Raw genomic sequence first — 16,252 nt, forward strand, 5'->3', positions numbered from 1 at the left:
CATCCTTGCACTAATGAAAGTTCAAGAGTGTGGCACAGATCTTCACCCAGAGCCGATGTTTTAAGAAGCCGAACAGTCTTGTGCGATTCTACAGAACCTAATCTCCACTGACCATTAAAGCCACTTTGTGGCTGATGTAAATGAGGTCATCATGTAAAAAAGTAATCAGCAGATCAGTAGAGTCATCGATGTTTTCATATCATAATCGGTAATTGCCGTCACAGGTGAATAAGCCACCTCGAGGCACTGTATCTAGTTATTCGTCTGTGAGCAGTGAATTGTTCCAGCTCCGTTTAAATCCCAAGAAAAGCAGCTTACAACCAGCCCCACTTTTATTGTTTTCATTTTGGCCCGTCTCGATTCAATTTGTCAGGTAATCATCAAATTCTTGATTACCTAGATCAAAAAGTGCTTTAAGCAGGACTTAATGAAGCAGAATAGTCTATATTCCTGAAGGGTGTAATAAGCAACATCCTGCTTCACTCTAACCCTCTGTGCAAGCGCTAACTCCATGAACCGGAGCACGCCTGTAGCCGACAGGTAAGTGCCAGGCACATATCCACACACCTACCAGAGCCTGTGATGAAAAGCAGTCACACTCTCAAATTGCCATGCAGCTTATTTGGTTGTGGGTTCATTTACAAATACAGACCAACGTGTTTTTTTTTCTCTTGTCTTCCATTTCTGGAGAAAGGATGGAGCACAGCTGAGGAACTTGGCTCTGGTTGATGCGCCCTGTTTGACTCTACGTAGGTGAAAGGATGAGTCAGAGTTTGTCAGTGGGGTTGCAGGACTAATGCAGCTCCTGAGGCAGAACGCTGAGATGCCGAGGTGGAGCTTTGAGCGCATCCATCCACACGGCGCCCAGGCACTGGACGTCGTGAGTGCGGATGCTAAGCGGCGGCACGCAGCCACCCGAGCAATAAAATGATATAAAATGATGGCATGCATGGCTGGTACCTTGAACTGCATCGATCACTTTATCACCACGCTAAGAAGTCACACACATCTCATTCATTGTAAAGCCTTTTGGGTAATGTAGTCTCAGGCATGTGGGTGACTTCAGGGTCATTCGAAACACTATGAAGAGTGGCAAAGGCTGGAGAGCAGCAGATAGCAAAACATTACTGAGAAGTTAACACGTTGCCAGACGTTGCAAGAAATACAACCTGCGAAGAGGGCGAGGGGGGGTTTAAGAGAGAAAAGTCTCAATGTAACTTTAGAATATAAAAAGAACTCATTTATAATTTCATTTAGTCTCCAACTTTTATGCTTTCTTACTTACATCCAGCTGGGGATTTGGCTTGCTCAAACCAGTTCACAGCTCCAGATTTTGCTGGCCTACTTGTTTGCTTTTCATCAGTGTTTTAAATGAAAACTCTAGCTATATTTCTTCAGGCTAGTGGACTGGAACATCATTTTGAGTGATTAATTTCAGATACTTTTTATAGTCTTTTGTCTTGGAGGTGTTTGAGCAGTAATTAGTGACTCTGCTCTTACATGCCACGTAGCATGTGTGGGTGAGAAGGCTACGCGTGTTTGTGTGCAAAAGAGAAGGCGAGAGAGCTGGGTGTGTGTGTGTGTGTGTGTGTGTGTGTGTGGAGAGTGTGGGGAGAGCAGTGTGGGTGTCTATGTGTAGGATTATGCATGCTGTTGCTGTGTGGACCACACTGACATTTAGACAAAGCAGAGAATCATCTATCACTTCACTTAGAAATGATTAATCTGTCACTTTAGTAAGGTATAATTCTGTCAGTTCTAAGGACTAAATTGATTTTTCTAAAGTTGCAGTCCCTTGACAATGATGGGTGCTGTATTGTTCTGATTGTGTTTATGCGGACATACCTTGATTGAAAAATCATCCATCAAAACAAAGCTACCTCAGATTACTAGAAAATAGCGCAATAACTCCCCCAACAAGAAGCTCAGGGATAGCTACGTGAATCATTTTCAAAGCATTGTTTTCTTCAGATGTTTGAAGATTGGACAGGATGAATTCTCACAAATGTCTTTAGCTGTGGCTCTAAAAAAGAGCATGTGTAATTTTCTAGGCATCCGTGCACTATGAAAAACATACCTACTCTGACCGCCATGTTTTTCTTTTTTATAACCCTGGCCCCTCGTTTCTGCTGTCCCTCTCTCTCGCTGATATTCCCCTGATCCCAGGAGCATGGACAGGATTGTTGGGTGCTCACATCCCAGTTCCCGCTCAGTTGCCTGGGAGCTGAACTCCCACTTGCTTGTGGATGGGCAAAAGAGTGGCTGGCCTCCTCAGTTGCTGGGAAACCCTGTAGGTGAAACACCTACCCAGGATGAACAGCCTGGCTCATGAAGAATACAGTACAACCGTGGAAAAGGAACCGCTGCCACCATGAGTCCTGAACCCCTGGATCCCAAAACTGCACTCATTCCTGCAATCTCTCATTACCATGTCAGGACAAATGGAATACTGGTCAAACTTCTGTCCTGGTTTGAAACTGAAATTGATGTAGTATATTCTGCTTTATGTAATACTGTGGCCCTTGGCCCATGCATAACGTATCCCTTGGGCCAAGCATGCATATTACTATTAGAAAGACATTCACTGCTATGTGACCCATTGGCATTGCACTCTGAGTTTTATATTGAATTTTCACTTTGCTGCTGTAATATACAGAAATTACCAACACATCAAAAGCCTGCAGTCCTCTTTTTCCCTCAAAAGAGAGCCCTCGGTGGACGTGCAAGAGTCACATCTCCGCGAGGCATCGCTGTGCCAAGTAAACACGCGCTTCTGCAAAGAGCGCCATGCCCACGCCAAGGGAAATGGCAGAGTGGCCTGCACCAAAGGTTACCCTGTCGCCTTCCCTTAATTAAAGCCACCATTAGGAGCCGTGATGCCCTTTTGCTTCCTCTTCACAGCTGGACTTCAACGTGCTCTTTGTAATTCAAAGGGACGGACTGAAAATCTCTCTGGACACAAGCGGTGAGATGACACCCTCGGCCTCTTTAACACCTTGCGTGAGCCATCCCAAGAACCTGGCAAGAAATGTATGCTTGTCGGATGCGTTCGCTAATTGCCCCTCTCCCCTTTGCGAGATTATTCGATCCCACTTCTTTTTTTTGGAGGGAAATCGATAAGACCAGCAGAATGATGTTGGGATTGATAGGAGGTGTTTCTGTCTGGCACAGGACGTGACTGAAGGTTCTAGATGACAGCACAGGTGAGAGGCTCTATGGATGGACTCAGAGGACTGTTAGGCTTACATGAGCAAATGCAGCTAGTTGAAAAATGGCTGTGCATCAAAACACACAGCTCATCGGTTTCATGTTACACGTCAGCCACTCTCTACCTGAAAGGTATTAAATATTAGATTTAAGGAGTTGATCCCAGAGCCCCTAATTAGCAATATGGTGCTTTACTTAGCCATTTTCCTCCGATGCTAATGATCTTATGCAGCCTTCTTCTCAGACAGCTAAAAGCCTTGTTAAATGTTGGGCTAAACGGAGCACTTGATTCGTCCTCTCCTTATTCGTCTCACACTGCATCAGTCTTTGGTCTTTACTTTCTAATCTGAGACTGTTGCAAGGGAACACAAACCCAGATAACACACTTGATTTGCAGCTATTCGACTTGATTAGACACTGAGAGGCACGTGGTAAAATGACAAAGCAGCGGTCCTTGCGACCTTTCCCCCTTAGTCGCTACCATCTTTTGAAGCAAACATATGCCAATTTATTGTTGTTCACAGGATGTCAGGCAGAGCTGCTTTTAAAAAAAGCTAAAAATTGCTGGGAGATAAGTTAGCATGGCAGAGAAAATGCTTGAAGGAATGCAGAAGTTCTGTCTTGTCAGTGATTGCCATGTTGCTGATTAGCCAAGCTGGGAATGGCTGGTGCCTTGGTGAATTAGTAACATTTAAGGCTGATAAACAGTAATCTGGCATACGTCACACACTTCGCTGGATGCTGGAGGCACAGCACGGATGTGAGGACCTTGGGTTGGGTCAAGCCCTAATGGCTTGATAGTAAAACTCAATTTCCATCTTCCCTCAGGCTTCTCCCTACTTCAACTGCATTATTCAACCTGAATCCATCATAGATAATGACGGATAGTCTGCACTGCTGGCGTTTAACGTTAGGGCGCATGACAAACGTACATCTCGGTGACACTGTCCAGCTTTTAAAGGTAGTACAGAAAATATTAATATTGTAGAGACAGATATATGACTTTTTTTCCCTTCTAGACAGAGATAATATAGTTTCAATTTCCATGTCACAAAACCTATTAAAATAACAGAATAGAAAATCAGGCACTCATACAAAACAGTGCAGTTGTACTCAGGCACTCATAGCACATAGTGCAGTTCATGAAATATTAATTTCTGTGAGCTGTTAAACTGCCTCACAATAGTAAAGTGTATGGTGTATGGCTTGCTTCATAACACAAAGGCACTCATCAGGTTATAGTCCTGTGTAATGTCCCGGCAATTATTTTTGCACATAATTGTCCTCAAGTAAAAGATTGAATTCATTTGTAAATTGGCATTACAATAGATACAGCAGTCTTCGAAGACTTGTGGCATTCACCAGTGCATGTAGAATGTTCTCTGAAGTACAAGTCAAATACAAAAGTTCCCCAAAGAAAACAAGGTTGGGAAAAATGTGTACTTTAGTTATCATTCTTAATAGCCAAATTAAATTTGAGTTTAAATACAAAATTAAACTTCATGTATAATCATGTTGCGATCATCTGATATGACACTAGAATCTTTTTGCTCTGCTGTTCTCCCTCAGCAATGCACATCATGACATTCATCTTATCTGCTAAGGTTTGCTATGATGTTGCCATTCGATTTTATATACAGTGACTGATTAGCCTTCAATAAAAATTTAATTACATTATTTACAGTTCATGATATTAACTAGAGTCACTGTCCCAGGGGGACATCTTCTAGTGTGTAACCTCCATTCCTCTACTGCAACACCAGCTATCATAACACATAGTTTACTCATCTGTCTTCCTTGACCAGACTTTGGCAAGACCTTTTTTTAAATCTGATTTCATATCAGACCATATCTGTTTCTTGCACGGAAGTCCCAGTGTCTGTGGTCCATCTACATCTACCAACAATATCAAACGTAATCAAATAACAACAAGAGTGTGCTGATCTAAAGTATTTAGACTTGCATATGAAGAGTACAGAATTATCCATGTCCTCATATACAGAGGCCAAGTCCGACATGGCTAAAACACTGTTATCACCCAGGTTCTGACCATACAACGTAGGTAAGGTGTAACAATTCTAAAACAGGTGAGAAGGTGATGTTGGCTTCACTAAGAACTTTAACAGCTTTAAAAGGTAGAGCTGGCTTCTGAGGCGCTTAGGTCTTGCACTGTAACCTGTTTTTAATTATCTCAAGCTCCTAAGTGTTTACCAGTGATTTTTTTTATGCCATTCTAAAGTACCAGGGACGTATTGCCAAAAACAAACACAACAAAAACAAACAGACAAAAATCACAAAACCTTCCACAAACTAACTTTTATGCTACTGACATCAGAGGACTCATATCCCTCCAGCCACATTTCTGGGTCAGAGTATGTATTATAGCCGCTTTAAAAGATGAAGGCCTATCTGGCCGTGCTAAACGGTGCTTTAGTGAACTGAATTTATTTTATCATATCATGACAAACAAAACCCAGAATTACATGGTGAAGGTAGAATCAATACTGCACATGAGAGGTGTTAAGGATTTGGTTTTCTGGCTTCAAGGCACTCTATGGGGCCACCATGACTCTACTATAGTGATGAGTGTTTTACATATACTGATATATATTCATATAATAGGATCTCATTTATGGTACAGATTACCCTTTGTTCCTTCCAGCAGCTGATGAATGATTAGTTTTTCACACTTACATAGCATATACATTCAAGTTTGGATGCCAACCCTTCATCCCCGGAGAGAGACCTGTGCTATACCTGCTATGATGTCACTAGTAAGGGCCATTAAGCAGAGGACTGGCGGAATAAAGGGCCGGAGGGTACATCCACAACAGCCAATAACACAATACTTCTCTTGAGCATCACTCTTACCTTGTTTCCATGACTCTGCATGTATGCCATGATATGTATCCCATGAGTAATTTAGATGGAAGCGCTTTCACAAGCAGTCCAGCTTGTGATGATATGACAGAATGAAAGAACTTCACTGAATAATCTGAATGTCTGGGACACACAGTGCTGTCTGCTAATCACCTCAGAACTCAGAATAGCTGGCTTACCAAGCTAGCCTAATTACTCTTGTAAGCCTGAGCCTGGTTGGGCCTGGTGCATTCATTTCTGATCCTTCAACCGTTGTAATGCTTCCCCACGTCTGCTTTACTTACCTTTAAGCCAGAGCTAACTTGCTAAAACCAGCAAACTAGGCGTCTGAGTTATGCCGGCTACCAGGATGGGTTTCCGAGGGTACTGCCGAGGTACTGTTTTTGGCAGTCCATAAATTGGCATTAACAAATAAACTCAGGCTTCTAAACAGTGACTAGCAGGTTGGAGAAAAAAGTTAATAGAGCAGAGATGCTGAGTGTTTGGTGTATTTGTTTTAAGAGTGACAGATCTTTTTAGATATGCAGAGTCTTTTTCTGCTCCACTTGCATGATTGATTGGCTTGTCATCTCTCAGTGATCAATATAAATAACCCAAATTTAGAAAGATTCTCACTGATGCACATAGGAATCAAATGGATTGCTTAGTCAGGTAGACATAGGCATTATAGAACTGCCTTTTTATGGTGACGGATTCCTGTTTTACTGTGACGACTCTCCCAGGAGAAGAAACAGTGTGTGCATGTGGGTCAAACATCATGGATGTCATGATGTCATGAAACGCATTCCACATTCCTGTAAGAATTTTGGTACTGCCAGCGGCTTCAAAGTAAACCCACACTTGCCACACAAACACAAAGTAGTTTTCTATTTGATTGATAACTGTATTTTTTATCCTATGTGTTTGTTCACATGCAGCAGTACCCAAACTGTCACGTTCATTCCACCTAATCTGATAGACTGTACTCTTTGTGTAGTTTTAGAGAACCATTTTAAGATAAGTTTCCATTAAAAAGACCGAAATTGGTTTTATCAGCATCCAGACAACTGCTTGCTTAATATCCAGAGATTTATGCATGTCATTACTCAAAACACTATGCATTTCATAATGCTAATTTCATAGTGCTGATGACCATTTTCATATCATTCTATCACTTTATTTCATATCAGAAAATTTGCTATACTGCATTGTTATCATTGGTAGGGTGTCTGTCAAGTGGAGTAGTATCCATGTGTGAACTATCTTAACTAGTTTAAAATATACCATACATGTTATGATTTTAGGCAAACTGTAAAGAGGAGGAAGGGTTAAACAGTAGACTGAGTAAAGCACTAAAAACGAGGGTACGTTTCCAATGTCTCCTGCATTGGAATGTCATTGACTGCACATCAGATATCATTGAAATTAGCACCAAAAAAAAGCACTGAAATTAGTTTAATTTCTGATATCATCACGTTACAGCTTCCCTTCCTGGTGACCATGATCAGAACATAAACTCCTTTTACCTTGAATTCCTCCAAGATCTTGTACGTCTTTCCTCTGTATTCACAAAAGTTCTTGACCTCTTTGCATTCTGGGCAACAGCCATTGTGCTCCACCTTTGCGCACTTCGGGTGGATTTTTGGACATTCGGGTTGATCGCACACCGGGCCGTCCTCTGTGCAGACACACGGGCAGTTCGAGTGGCCCGGGAAAAAGCGTTCCCCGAGTTTGTAGACGAAGCCCGTGTCATCCACACAGCCTTTGCCCCGATAGTCGTCAAAAATGATGTCATTGCTGGCCGTTCGCTCGGCCTCGTCCGCGGGGTAGTCCTCGGGACTGACGGAGGCTGGTGAAACAGCGGCGTTGAGGGCGAGCAGTACGACGCAAGTCGCTGGGAAGAGGGGGCCCATCCTTCGCCGCGGCAGTCCTGTTGCATTTGAAGCAGAGCGTAACACTTTTACACCCATAAGGTGAACACATTGCTAGTAGCATATCTTACTTGACGAGTGCCGAATCCATTACGGTCACATTCATAAGTGATGGCACGAGCAGAGCTACGCGTGGCTGCGTGAATTATTAACACCACAGATGTCAAATAATCTAATTCTGCTATTACTGAAAACGACAGTAAGCTGTCGTATACGATTATTTTATTTTTCCGTATGCTGAATGCGAGCATGCCAGCGCACAGTAAAGCAACTTTGTCTATTAAATTGCCAAATTTTATCCTATCGCATCAGCCTAATAATATATGTAAGCGTTTTGTTTATGCTGACAAATAAAAGAAAGCTAGTGATAAAGTGTTTGATAGCAAATGGGTGTGCTCTGCATCTCTTGATGTGCATTTCCTTTCACCCTGGACTGCAAGGCGATCGAGACAGAGAGAGAGAGTGAGAGAGAGAGAGAGAGAGAGAGAGAGAGAGAGAGAGAGAGAGAGAGAGAGATAGAGAGAGAGAGAGAGAGAGAGAGAGAGAATGCTTTTAAGCTTGCTAATAGCGTACTTCGGAAAAGACTGATAATAACACAAAAGGTATTGCATATACAAATTAAACAACCAACTGAAACAATGCAAATAAGTCACTGATATCCGCGACAGAATTAATATGTCTTCCAGGAATGTTCATCACTATCGCACGCAACATGTTGCGCCTTAGTTTGTTACTAATTCCCCAACGCAATGTAAGTAAGGGTGCAATGGATTTATGTGGACATCCTCGCCTTGTGAACTTCAGTAACTCCGATAGCCTCGAGGAAAGGCCATATTTTCTGAGTCATTAAGGAGAGCACTACTGTGGGATCTGATCCAAATGCTTCTCCCCTCGTGAGGGTTCGAGAGATTAAGCATGAAATGGCACGCGACCATGGAGTGACTTGAAAACCCTGAACCCTAAAGCGCAAAAGCCGCACAGCGACGGTTCACTGAACGCCAAGCAAACGCTGTAGTATACAATCTGAAATATTTCAGCTTCGTTTTACTGAACAACAAACGTTTATAACAACCATGGACATACAATAAATGATTTTGAGCCATACAAGATTTACTCGAGCAGCCGTCTAGTTAGAATGGAAGGCGACGTGGTTTGTGCATGAATAACTTTTGTATGGATATAGATTGACTGTATTCGTAAATCATAGACAACGCACGGAATACTGAGCATTTTAACTCACCGCGTTGAAATGTCGGGTTCCACTTTGTTGGAATCGGAAGCGAGAGAGCCCAAAGCACCCCTGTGACGGTGAATACAAAAATCACAATTCCAGCAGAACTTGGACGAAAAAAAAAAGCGTACTCCAAAGGCAAAATAATCCCTGTGTGTTGAATGTTAAAATTAGAGAAGATTACTGGTCATGCTCCTACCCCAGGGTTTTGAAACTGACTTGGGCGATGAGATATCCAGAAATATATTATACGTGAACATACTTATCCTTTCCCGGTCATCGGAGTTAAGTGACCGCTCGTGATGCTGTGTGCAAAAACGGAAAAGATCCAAAATAGGTGTAAAAAAATTATACTTCCTCCTGGTGTTGCCTGATTACCTAGTCATCCGCGGGGTTGACTGGAATTTCAGTCAAGTTCCAAATACTGCAGGTGTATGAGAAACGCCATTAGGTCTCATGCCCAACAATCTGAGAACTGAGAGTAAAGATTCCGAACACATAAACTACAAAATTAGGCGACAGCGGATTCAAAGTCATTACGTTTCCCCTTTTGCGAGAATAAGTTTAAATGCACTGAAGATGTTCGGCGTTGCACACACTTCCGTGCTCAGTCAAAGGAGAGAAAAGAGCAACGTCAGACACGGCACTAATAAGTTAGGGTGTTACGGACTATGGTGCGGGAAGAAGGAAGAGCGGATCAAATCCGAACACTGGAGCGTTTCATCTCTCCGCTTCGTGTCTGTAAATTAAGCACGACGGACAGAGCCAGCTTCAGAACTGTCGCTGTCCACTCGGCAGTCTAACAGCGTAGACTGACAGAGGAGAGTCTTAATATCTCTCCCCTCATCACTGCGACATTGGCAACCGACGCAACAGGGCACTGTGATATTCAGCGGACCGTACACGTATACTTTTTACTTTTGCATGATTTATCTAAGTATTTACCCTCTATTAAATTCATTTTGAATGGGTATAATCACCTTTTCAGTACAGCCAAACACTATCGGTGGCAACGAAAAAAAAAACAAACCCAAAAAAAACCCAAACAAACAGAAATAGCGTAAGAATGGCTGTGACTAACTTATCTCTCACGTATTTATACAATACCAAATAAAATCAAAATAAATATCTTGCGACATTGATTTACAGAGGCTAGCCCATAGGGGCCACTGCTTCACTGCGTTTGGAGACAGAGGATAACAGGAGATAAAAGTGTGTGTGTGTTGTGTGTGTTGTGTGTGTGTGTGTGTGTGTGTGTGTGTGTGTATGTATATATATATATATATTATATATATATATATATATGTTGTGTGTGTGGGGTGTGTGTGTGTGTGTGTGTGTGTGTGTGTGTATGTGTGATTTTAAAATGTTTAAAATATGCAATTCAATGCAATAAAATACAAAACACAAAAACACTGGAGCTTTCACAGGAAGCAACAATGCATATAACTATTGAGTGGTAGATGATCCCTGCATGAAAAGTTGGTGATGGTATCTGACTCATGTCTTGCCTAACAACCAGTATTCAAATATTTGCTTTCAAATGAGGTTAGATTTAAAAGACCATTTTGGTATGGTTTAATTACCCAATTTTTTACCTTGTGAGAACATAGGTTTTCAAAGATCCATGAAACAGGAACAATCCAAGCAAACAATGACATCGAACAAATTCAAACAAATAATGACATCACCCAAACAGATATTGACAAAGCAATAGAAGCAGGTTATGGGGCATCTTGGATAGCTTGTGAAGACAGTATGAATCAGCAGGTGTGTGTTTGTGTGTGTGTGTTTGTGTATGTGTGTGTGTGTGTTTGTGTGTGTGTCTCTAGTGGGTTTTACTCTCCAGTGAACTGAAATTATGGCATAAATCCCCCAAAACGATAATGACAGCCTACCTGAACCCCATGCCGTTCACGCAGATGGGAAAATCAATAAAAGGCATCTGCAAGGTGAAGAGACAAGCTTCACTCTTTAATGCGAAACCTCAGCGCTGTGCGATCTGCCCCTGAAGACACATTAGACCTGTTTCAAGAGAGCAGACACATGCAAAATGAAAGATGAGACATCAGCTCCCCAGGACTTTGTGTGAGTATGGGCTCTAAATTGAATAAACATGGTGTAGGGGGCGTATGGTGGGATCTCTGTGCGCCTCAGGTAGAAGCACCGCTCTTCACTGTCCTTTCATTCGGACTTCCATTGTGCCTGCCTTCCCTGCTTGCTTTATTAGGTACCCCTATCTTATAGGTGCAATGTATAAAATTGGGGCCCATCTGTTTAGCAAAGACCCCCCCCAGCCCATTAAATCTAGTCAACTTCTAACCGCTGGCCCACTTCTAGATATCATCATGGGGACAAATCATTCTCAGCACAGCACTAACTCTGACATGGTATTGAGTGTTGATCTAGCGCAGCAGTATTGCTGGATGTTTACACTTATACACTGCGAGGTTTAGTGATCCATCGCACAAACATATCCAGCTAACAGCTTACCATTTATAATGAGCTGGAGGATAGCCATCATAAATTTGCAGCTAACTAATGCTTTTGACTCTAACCAAAGAGACATACCTGCAAAGCAGGTGTTTCTAATGAACGTGGTTGCATCTGCATATTACACCCTGAGCTAATGCACTGCTGCAAGAAAGTTGCCCTTATGGCAAAGCAGCATAAGGCATAGCCTATCCCTTTAAGGCATGATAAATCAGCCTTACTCATGGAAATCTCTGTCAGAGAGGATGTGTTTATCAAGTCATGGGCACTGTTATGGCAGATGCCGAGGCTGGGGTTTCATGCTCCACGTATGCACAAAGGCTCCGGGCACATCTGTCACATCTTTTAAGCATCACCCACATCGGTTCTCAGTTTGACGGCATCGCCACTGTGTAATTGGCCTGTGTTTTTCTTGCCCTCTCTTTATGAGTGTGTCATGCGCTGCGCAGAGGGTTCCACTCTAATTGGCCTCCTCCCCCTTGCATTGCACAACGGGTTCACTGGCAGGGGCGGGCCGAAGCTCAGCACAGGTTGCACTCCTCATTATGGAAGTCATAATGCGAGGGTGTGGACTGGCGTCCGTCAGCACGGCACGATGGGTTGCGATTCTGCTGAGTTTTCCCACAGTGACAGACTTCTAAGCTCCCAGACACAGTGCAGCAGCCGTGACCAGGAAACAGATGCTTGGCTGTGCATGTCTTGTTAAATGCTTTCTTCCGACCTTCGCTGATGGTCAGTGAAACTAAGCAAAGAGGAGAGGGTTTAATGACTTTAGGATGAATAGCTTCTGTTTGGCTTCTTCTATGGAGAAGAATTTAAAATTAATTACATCAAGGCCCAGATGATTCCCTGAAGCTACTATGAATTTTATTTAAAGCAGTCATATATAAAGTAAAAATGTCATGGCCCACTTTTTTAACAGAGTGATGTATTATTATATCATATGACAAGAAATTAGTTATCATAATTTATTATAACTGCCTGAATTTTAACAAACACTAGTGACAGGATTGGATACATATTTGTCATAATACGTTATATTTTACAAATGTATGGGTTACTGGAAATACATTAAGCCATAATCAATAAACACAGGACAGCTTAGAGTTCCATAATCTGTTGAAAATAAATTTTTTTCTGATCCCATGTTTTCCTATAACAGCAACAATGCTGTTATAGTACAATAACACAATACAATCCTGTATGGCCAACAAAGTTTTCTAATGGATTTCACTATGGGTTTCAACACTATTGGATGCACAAGGACTGCTGCTATATCATAAGTGTAGGGCTGTAACATACAGGTATTTTTATGTCCATGCCAAGTCCGTTCTGCTGTGCAGCACATGGAAGGATGGGAGGAAAGTATGGAAGGAAGAACACAAGTACAGAAGCACACAAGTATGGAATGTCATGTTCACGGACTGGAGCTTCTCCTGTTTCCCTGGCTTGATGATCTCTTTACATTGTCCTGTTTATCATTTTCACTGTCTTCCGCTGTTTTGGATTCTGCTCGTTCTCAAGTCCAAGGTGCTGGTACTTTGCATGTGTGTTCGCTATCCACCTCACCCATGTTACAGAATGACCAACCCACTAAAAACACACCAAGTACGTGCCACCCCTGACAGTGGTCATATAGGTGTGAAGACAAGTTCTCTCAGCAAGACCACACCGGGCAGAACAATTCCTCTGGCACTGTAGGGACAAGGAATTCTTGATGCCGGTCAAAAAAGACCAAGGTAGTTGAGATGCCCAGTAAGTGTCTACACTCCAAGCATCCCGATGCTATCGTCGAGGAGTCACAACTTGTAGGACTGGACCAAGAGGGACTTGGTAACATTTGTCCTACTGAAGTTGACAGTATCGTTCAAGCTGTAGGCCATGATGGGTCCGTAGAGACCATGGACCCTGGGACATTTTATTTGGATTTATTAGATTGCCTGAAGACTGGGAAGCCCTGGTCTCTTCCCTCTACTATATGTCCCTCTGGGGAATTTAATGGAGAGGGTTCCATGGAGGGGTTTATATTACAGAGCCGGCTGTACTTCAAGTACCTCACCTGCCCCGATCTTCCTGACTGTCTGAAGATTTGCTTTTTGTATTTAGAAGGAAAGGCCTTACAGTGGGTGAACATTCTTAGGGCTCAGAGAGGGGAGGAGGAATTTAGAGGGATTTTTGGAAATGTTAAGGGCTAGATTTTCAGGGTCAAGACCCTGAAAATCATCTAGCAGCACTGACCAGTTCAGTAGTACCCCCTTACCCATTACCACAGCTGCCCAGCCAGTCCCTGCTTCCGGCGTGGAAGACACCGCCCAGCCAGTCCCTGCCCCCGGTGTGAGAGACGCTGCCAAGTCAGTTCCCGTTCCCGTTCCCGGCGTGAGAAACGCTGCCAAGTCAGTTCCGGTTCCCGTTCTGGGCGTGAAAGACGCCGCCCATCCTGATCCAGTTCCCGGTGTGAGAGACGCCACCCATCCTGATCCAGTTCCTGGCATGAGAAATGCCGCCCGTCCTGAGCCTGTTTCCGGTGCGAGAGACGACGCCCGTCCTGAGCCTGTTCCCGGCGTGAGATACGCCGCCCGTCCTGAGCCTGTTCCCGGTGCGAGAGATGCCGCCCATGCTGAGCCTGTTCCCGGCATGAGAGATGCCGCCCATCCTGTTTCCAGGTCTGTTCCTATAGCCATGCCTCTGGACCCTCCGGACCCGCCACTGGACGCCGCAGCCACATCCCCGAACCCACCATTACTTAACGCCGCAACCGTGCACCCAGACATGCTGCCGCTGAATGCCACAATTACATCCCTGGACCTTCCTAACCCACCGCTGGATGCTGCTGCTGCGCCTCCGAACCCACCACCGCTGAATGCTCCAGCCGTGCCCCCGGACCTGCCACTGCTAAATGCCGCAATCGTGCACCTGGCCCCACCACAGCTGAATACCACAGCCATGTCCCTGGACTGACCTTTTCCGGGAGTAGAAGAAGCCACTCCACAATTCCCAGCGCCTCGTGCCAGACCTGTCCCTGGGGGTACCCACTATTCACTCTCCTGGGCTCAAGAAAGCTGCCACAGGTGTGCTCCTTGAGACACTTAGGATTCCTTTGGTGACCTCTCTGCTCCCAGGGACTGCTGTGCCAACCCCCAGTCCTGCCCCAGTGACTCTTTCATCTGTGTCCCCAGTTCCGGTTTTTCCCCAGCTCCTTTTCCTGCGTTTATCCTCGTGTCTGTCCAAGTGTCTGTGCCTGTTTATCTAAACTCCATGAGGTCTGTGACCCTGCCTTGTGGCGTTAGTGTTCCCCTGCCTGTTTCTGTCTCTGTAGCCATGCCTGTTATACATTTTGTTCCTGCACCGGTAGCTGTTGTAGTCCGAATAATCTCCTCTGTTTTTGCCCCTTTCCCCATTCCTGCAGCTATGCCCGAGTCTAACACTTCTCTTCTTCTTTCCTCTCTTGTCTCTGTCCCACTGCTTTGTCCCTTCATGCCCCGTGTTTGGTTCTTCGTTCTGCCCCTACTCCTGTGCCTGTCAGGGGCCTTGGCCCGGGTCTTGTACCTCCCCCCAGACTTGTCTCTGCCTTCTCCTGTTGCCCCGGTTTCTGTGACTTCTTTGGGGTCTACTGTTTCTTTATCTGTTCCTGTGTCTTGTTTAGGTCCTGTCCCTGCTCCTCGTCTTGCTTGTTCGGTTCCTGTTGGTGTTCCTTGCTCTTCTGCTCCTTCTCCTGGCTGTTTTTCAGGTTGCCCTGATTTGGTTTGTTCCACGCTTTGGGAGCCACACATTAAGGGGGTTGGGTACTGTCATGTTCGTGGACTGCAGCTTCTCCTGTCTCCCTGGCTTCATGATCTCTTCCATGTGTTCCAGTCCTTAGTTTCGTTTTCTCCACCCCTCGTTTGTTTTCCACGCCCGTCATTGTTTTCAACTGCCCCTTTTTTACAGTCTTGTTAGCTTTGTGTATTTAAACCCTGTTACTGCAGCTCAGGATGGTTGGTCATTTCCATTTCCAAGTCTAAACATACCTTCGATGTTCTGATTCTGCCTCTCTTCTGGTTATGCTGTACTCATTCTCTGTGTTCCAAGTTGTTACTCTCTCTGTTTACTATTGTCATACTCTTGTTGCTTAGATATGTCTCTTAGTCCTACATGATTTCTATTGGTGTTTTAGTTGATGTTGCCTTCTTTGTCTGTGCTGCCCTCCCAGATCATGTTCGTTAAGTTGTTTCTGTTCTCCTGTCCGCTCTGTTATCTCCGTACTCTCGTATGTTTCTTTCCTAAGCTATAATCACCCTGAATTGGCCTCTTATCTTTATGTTTGTTATTAAACTAGTCATTTATTTACATTGTCCTGTTTATCATTTTCACTGTCTTCCCCGCTGTTTTGGATTCTTCTCGTTCTCAAGTCCAAGGTGCTGGTACTTTGCACGTGTGTTCGCTATCCACCTCACCCATGTTACATGGAAAGAAATGGGCGGTTCATATGAATGTGGCAGTGCCTGGCAATTTGCTGCTATTTTCATTAAGCCCGAATTAAAGTTGTTCTCAA

The 16,252-nt window shown here is 43.9% G+C and overlaps 1 protein-coding gene across 1 annotated transcript in view; it reads right to left on the reverse strand.

The window, feature by feature from the left end:
• The window catches only part of vwc2l (von Willebrand factor C domain containing 2 like), an 18,380-nt gene extending 8,392 nt beyond the window's left edge, over positions 1-9,988 (reverse strand). Inside the window, exons 1-3 of the mRNA XM_035523669.1 lie at positions 9,428-9,988; positions 9,238-9,297; positions 7,593-7,996 (exon numbers count right to left, since the gene is read on the reverse strand). Of these exons, the coding sequence (XP_035379562.1) occupies positions 7,593-7,996; positions 9,238-9,297; positions 9,428-9,488 (525 nt within the window). The 5' untranslated portion in view covers positions 9,489-9,988. The remainder of the gene's footprint in view (positions 1-7,592; positions 7,997-9,237; positions 9,298-9,427) is intronic.
• Positions 9,989-16,252: the final 6,264 nt, after the last annotated feature.

This window comes from Electrophorus electricus, chromosome 2 (assembly GCF_013358815.1).
Source record: "Electrophorus electricus isolate fEleEle1 chromosome 2, fEleEle1.pri, whole genome shotgun sequence".
Classification (NCBI taxonomy): Eukaryota; Metazoa; Chordata; class Actinopteri; order Gymnotiformes; family Gymnotidae; genus Electrophorus; species Electrophorus electricus.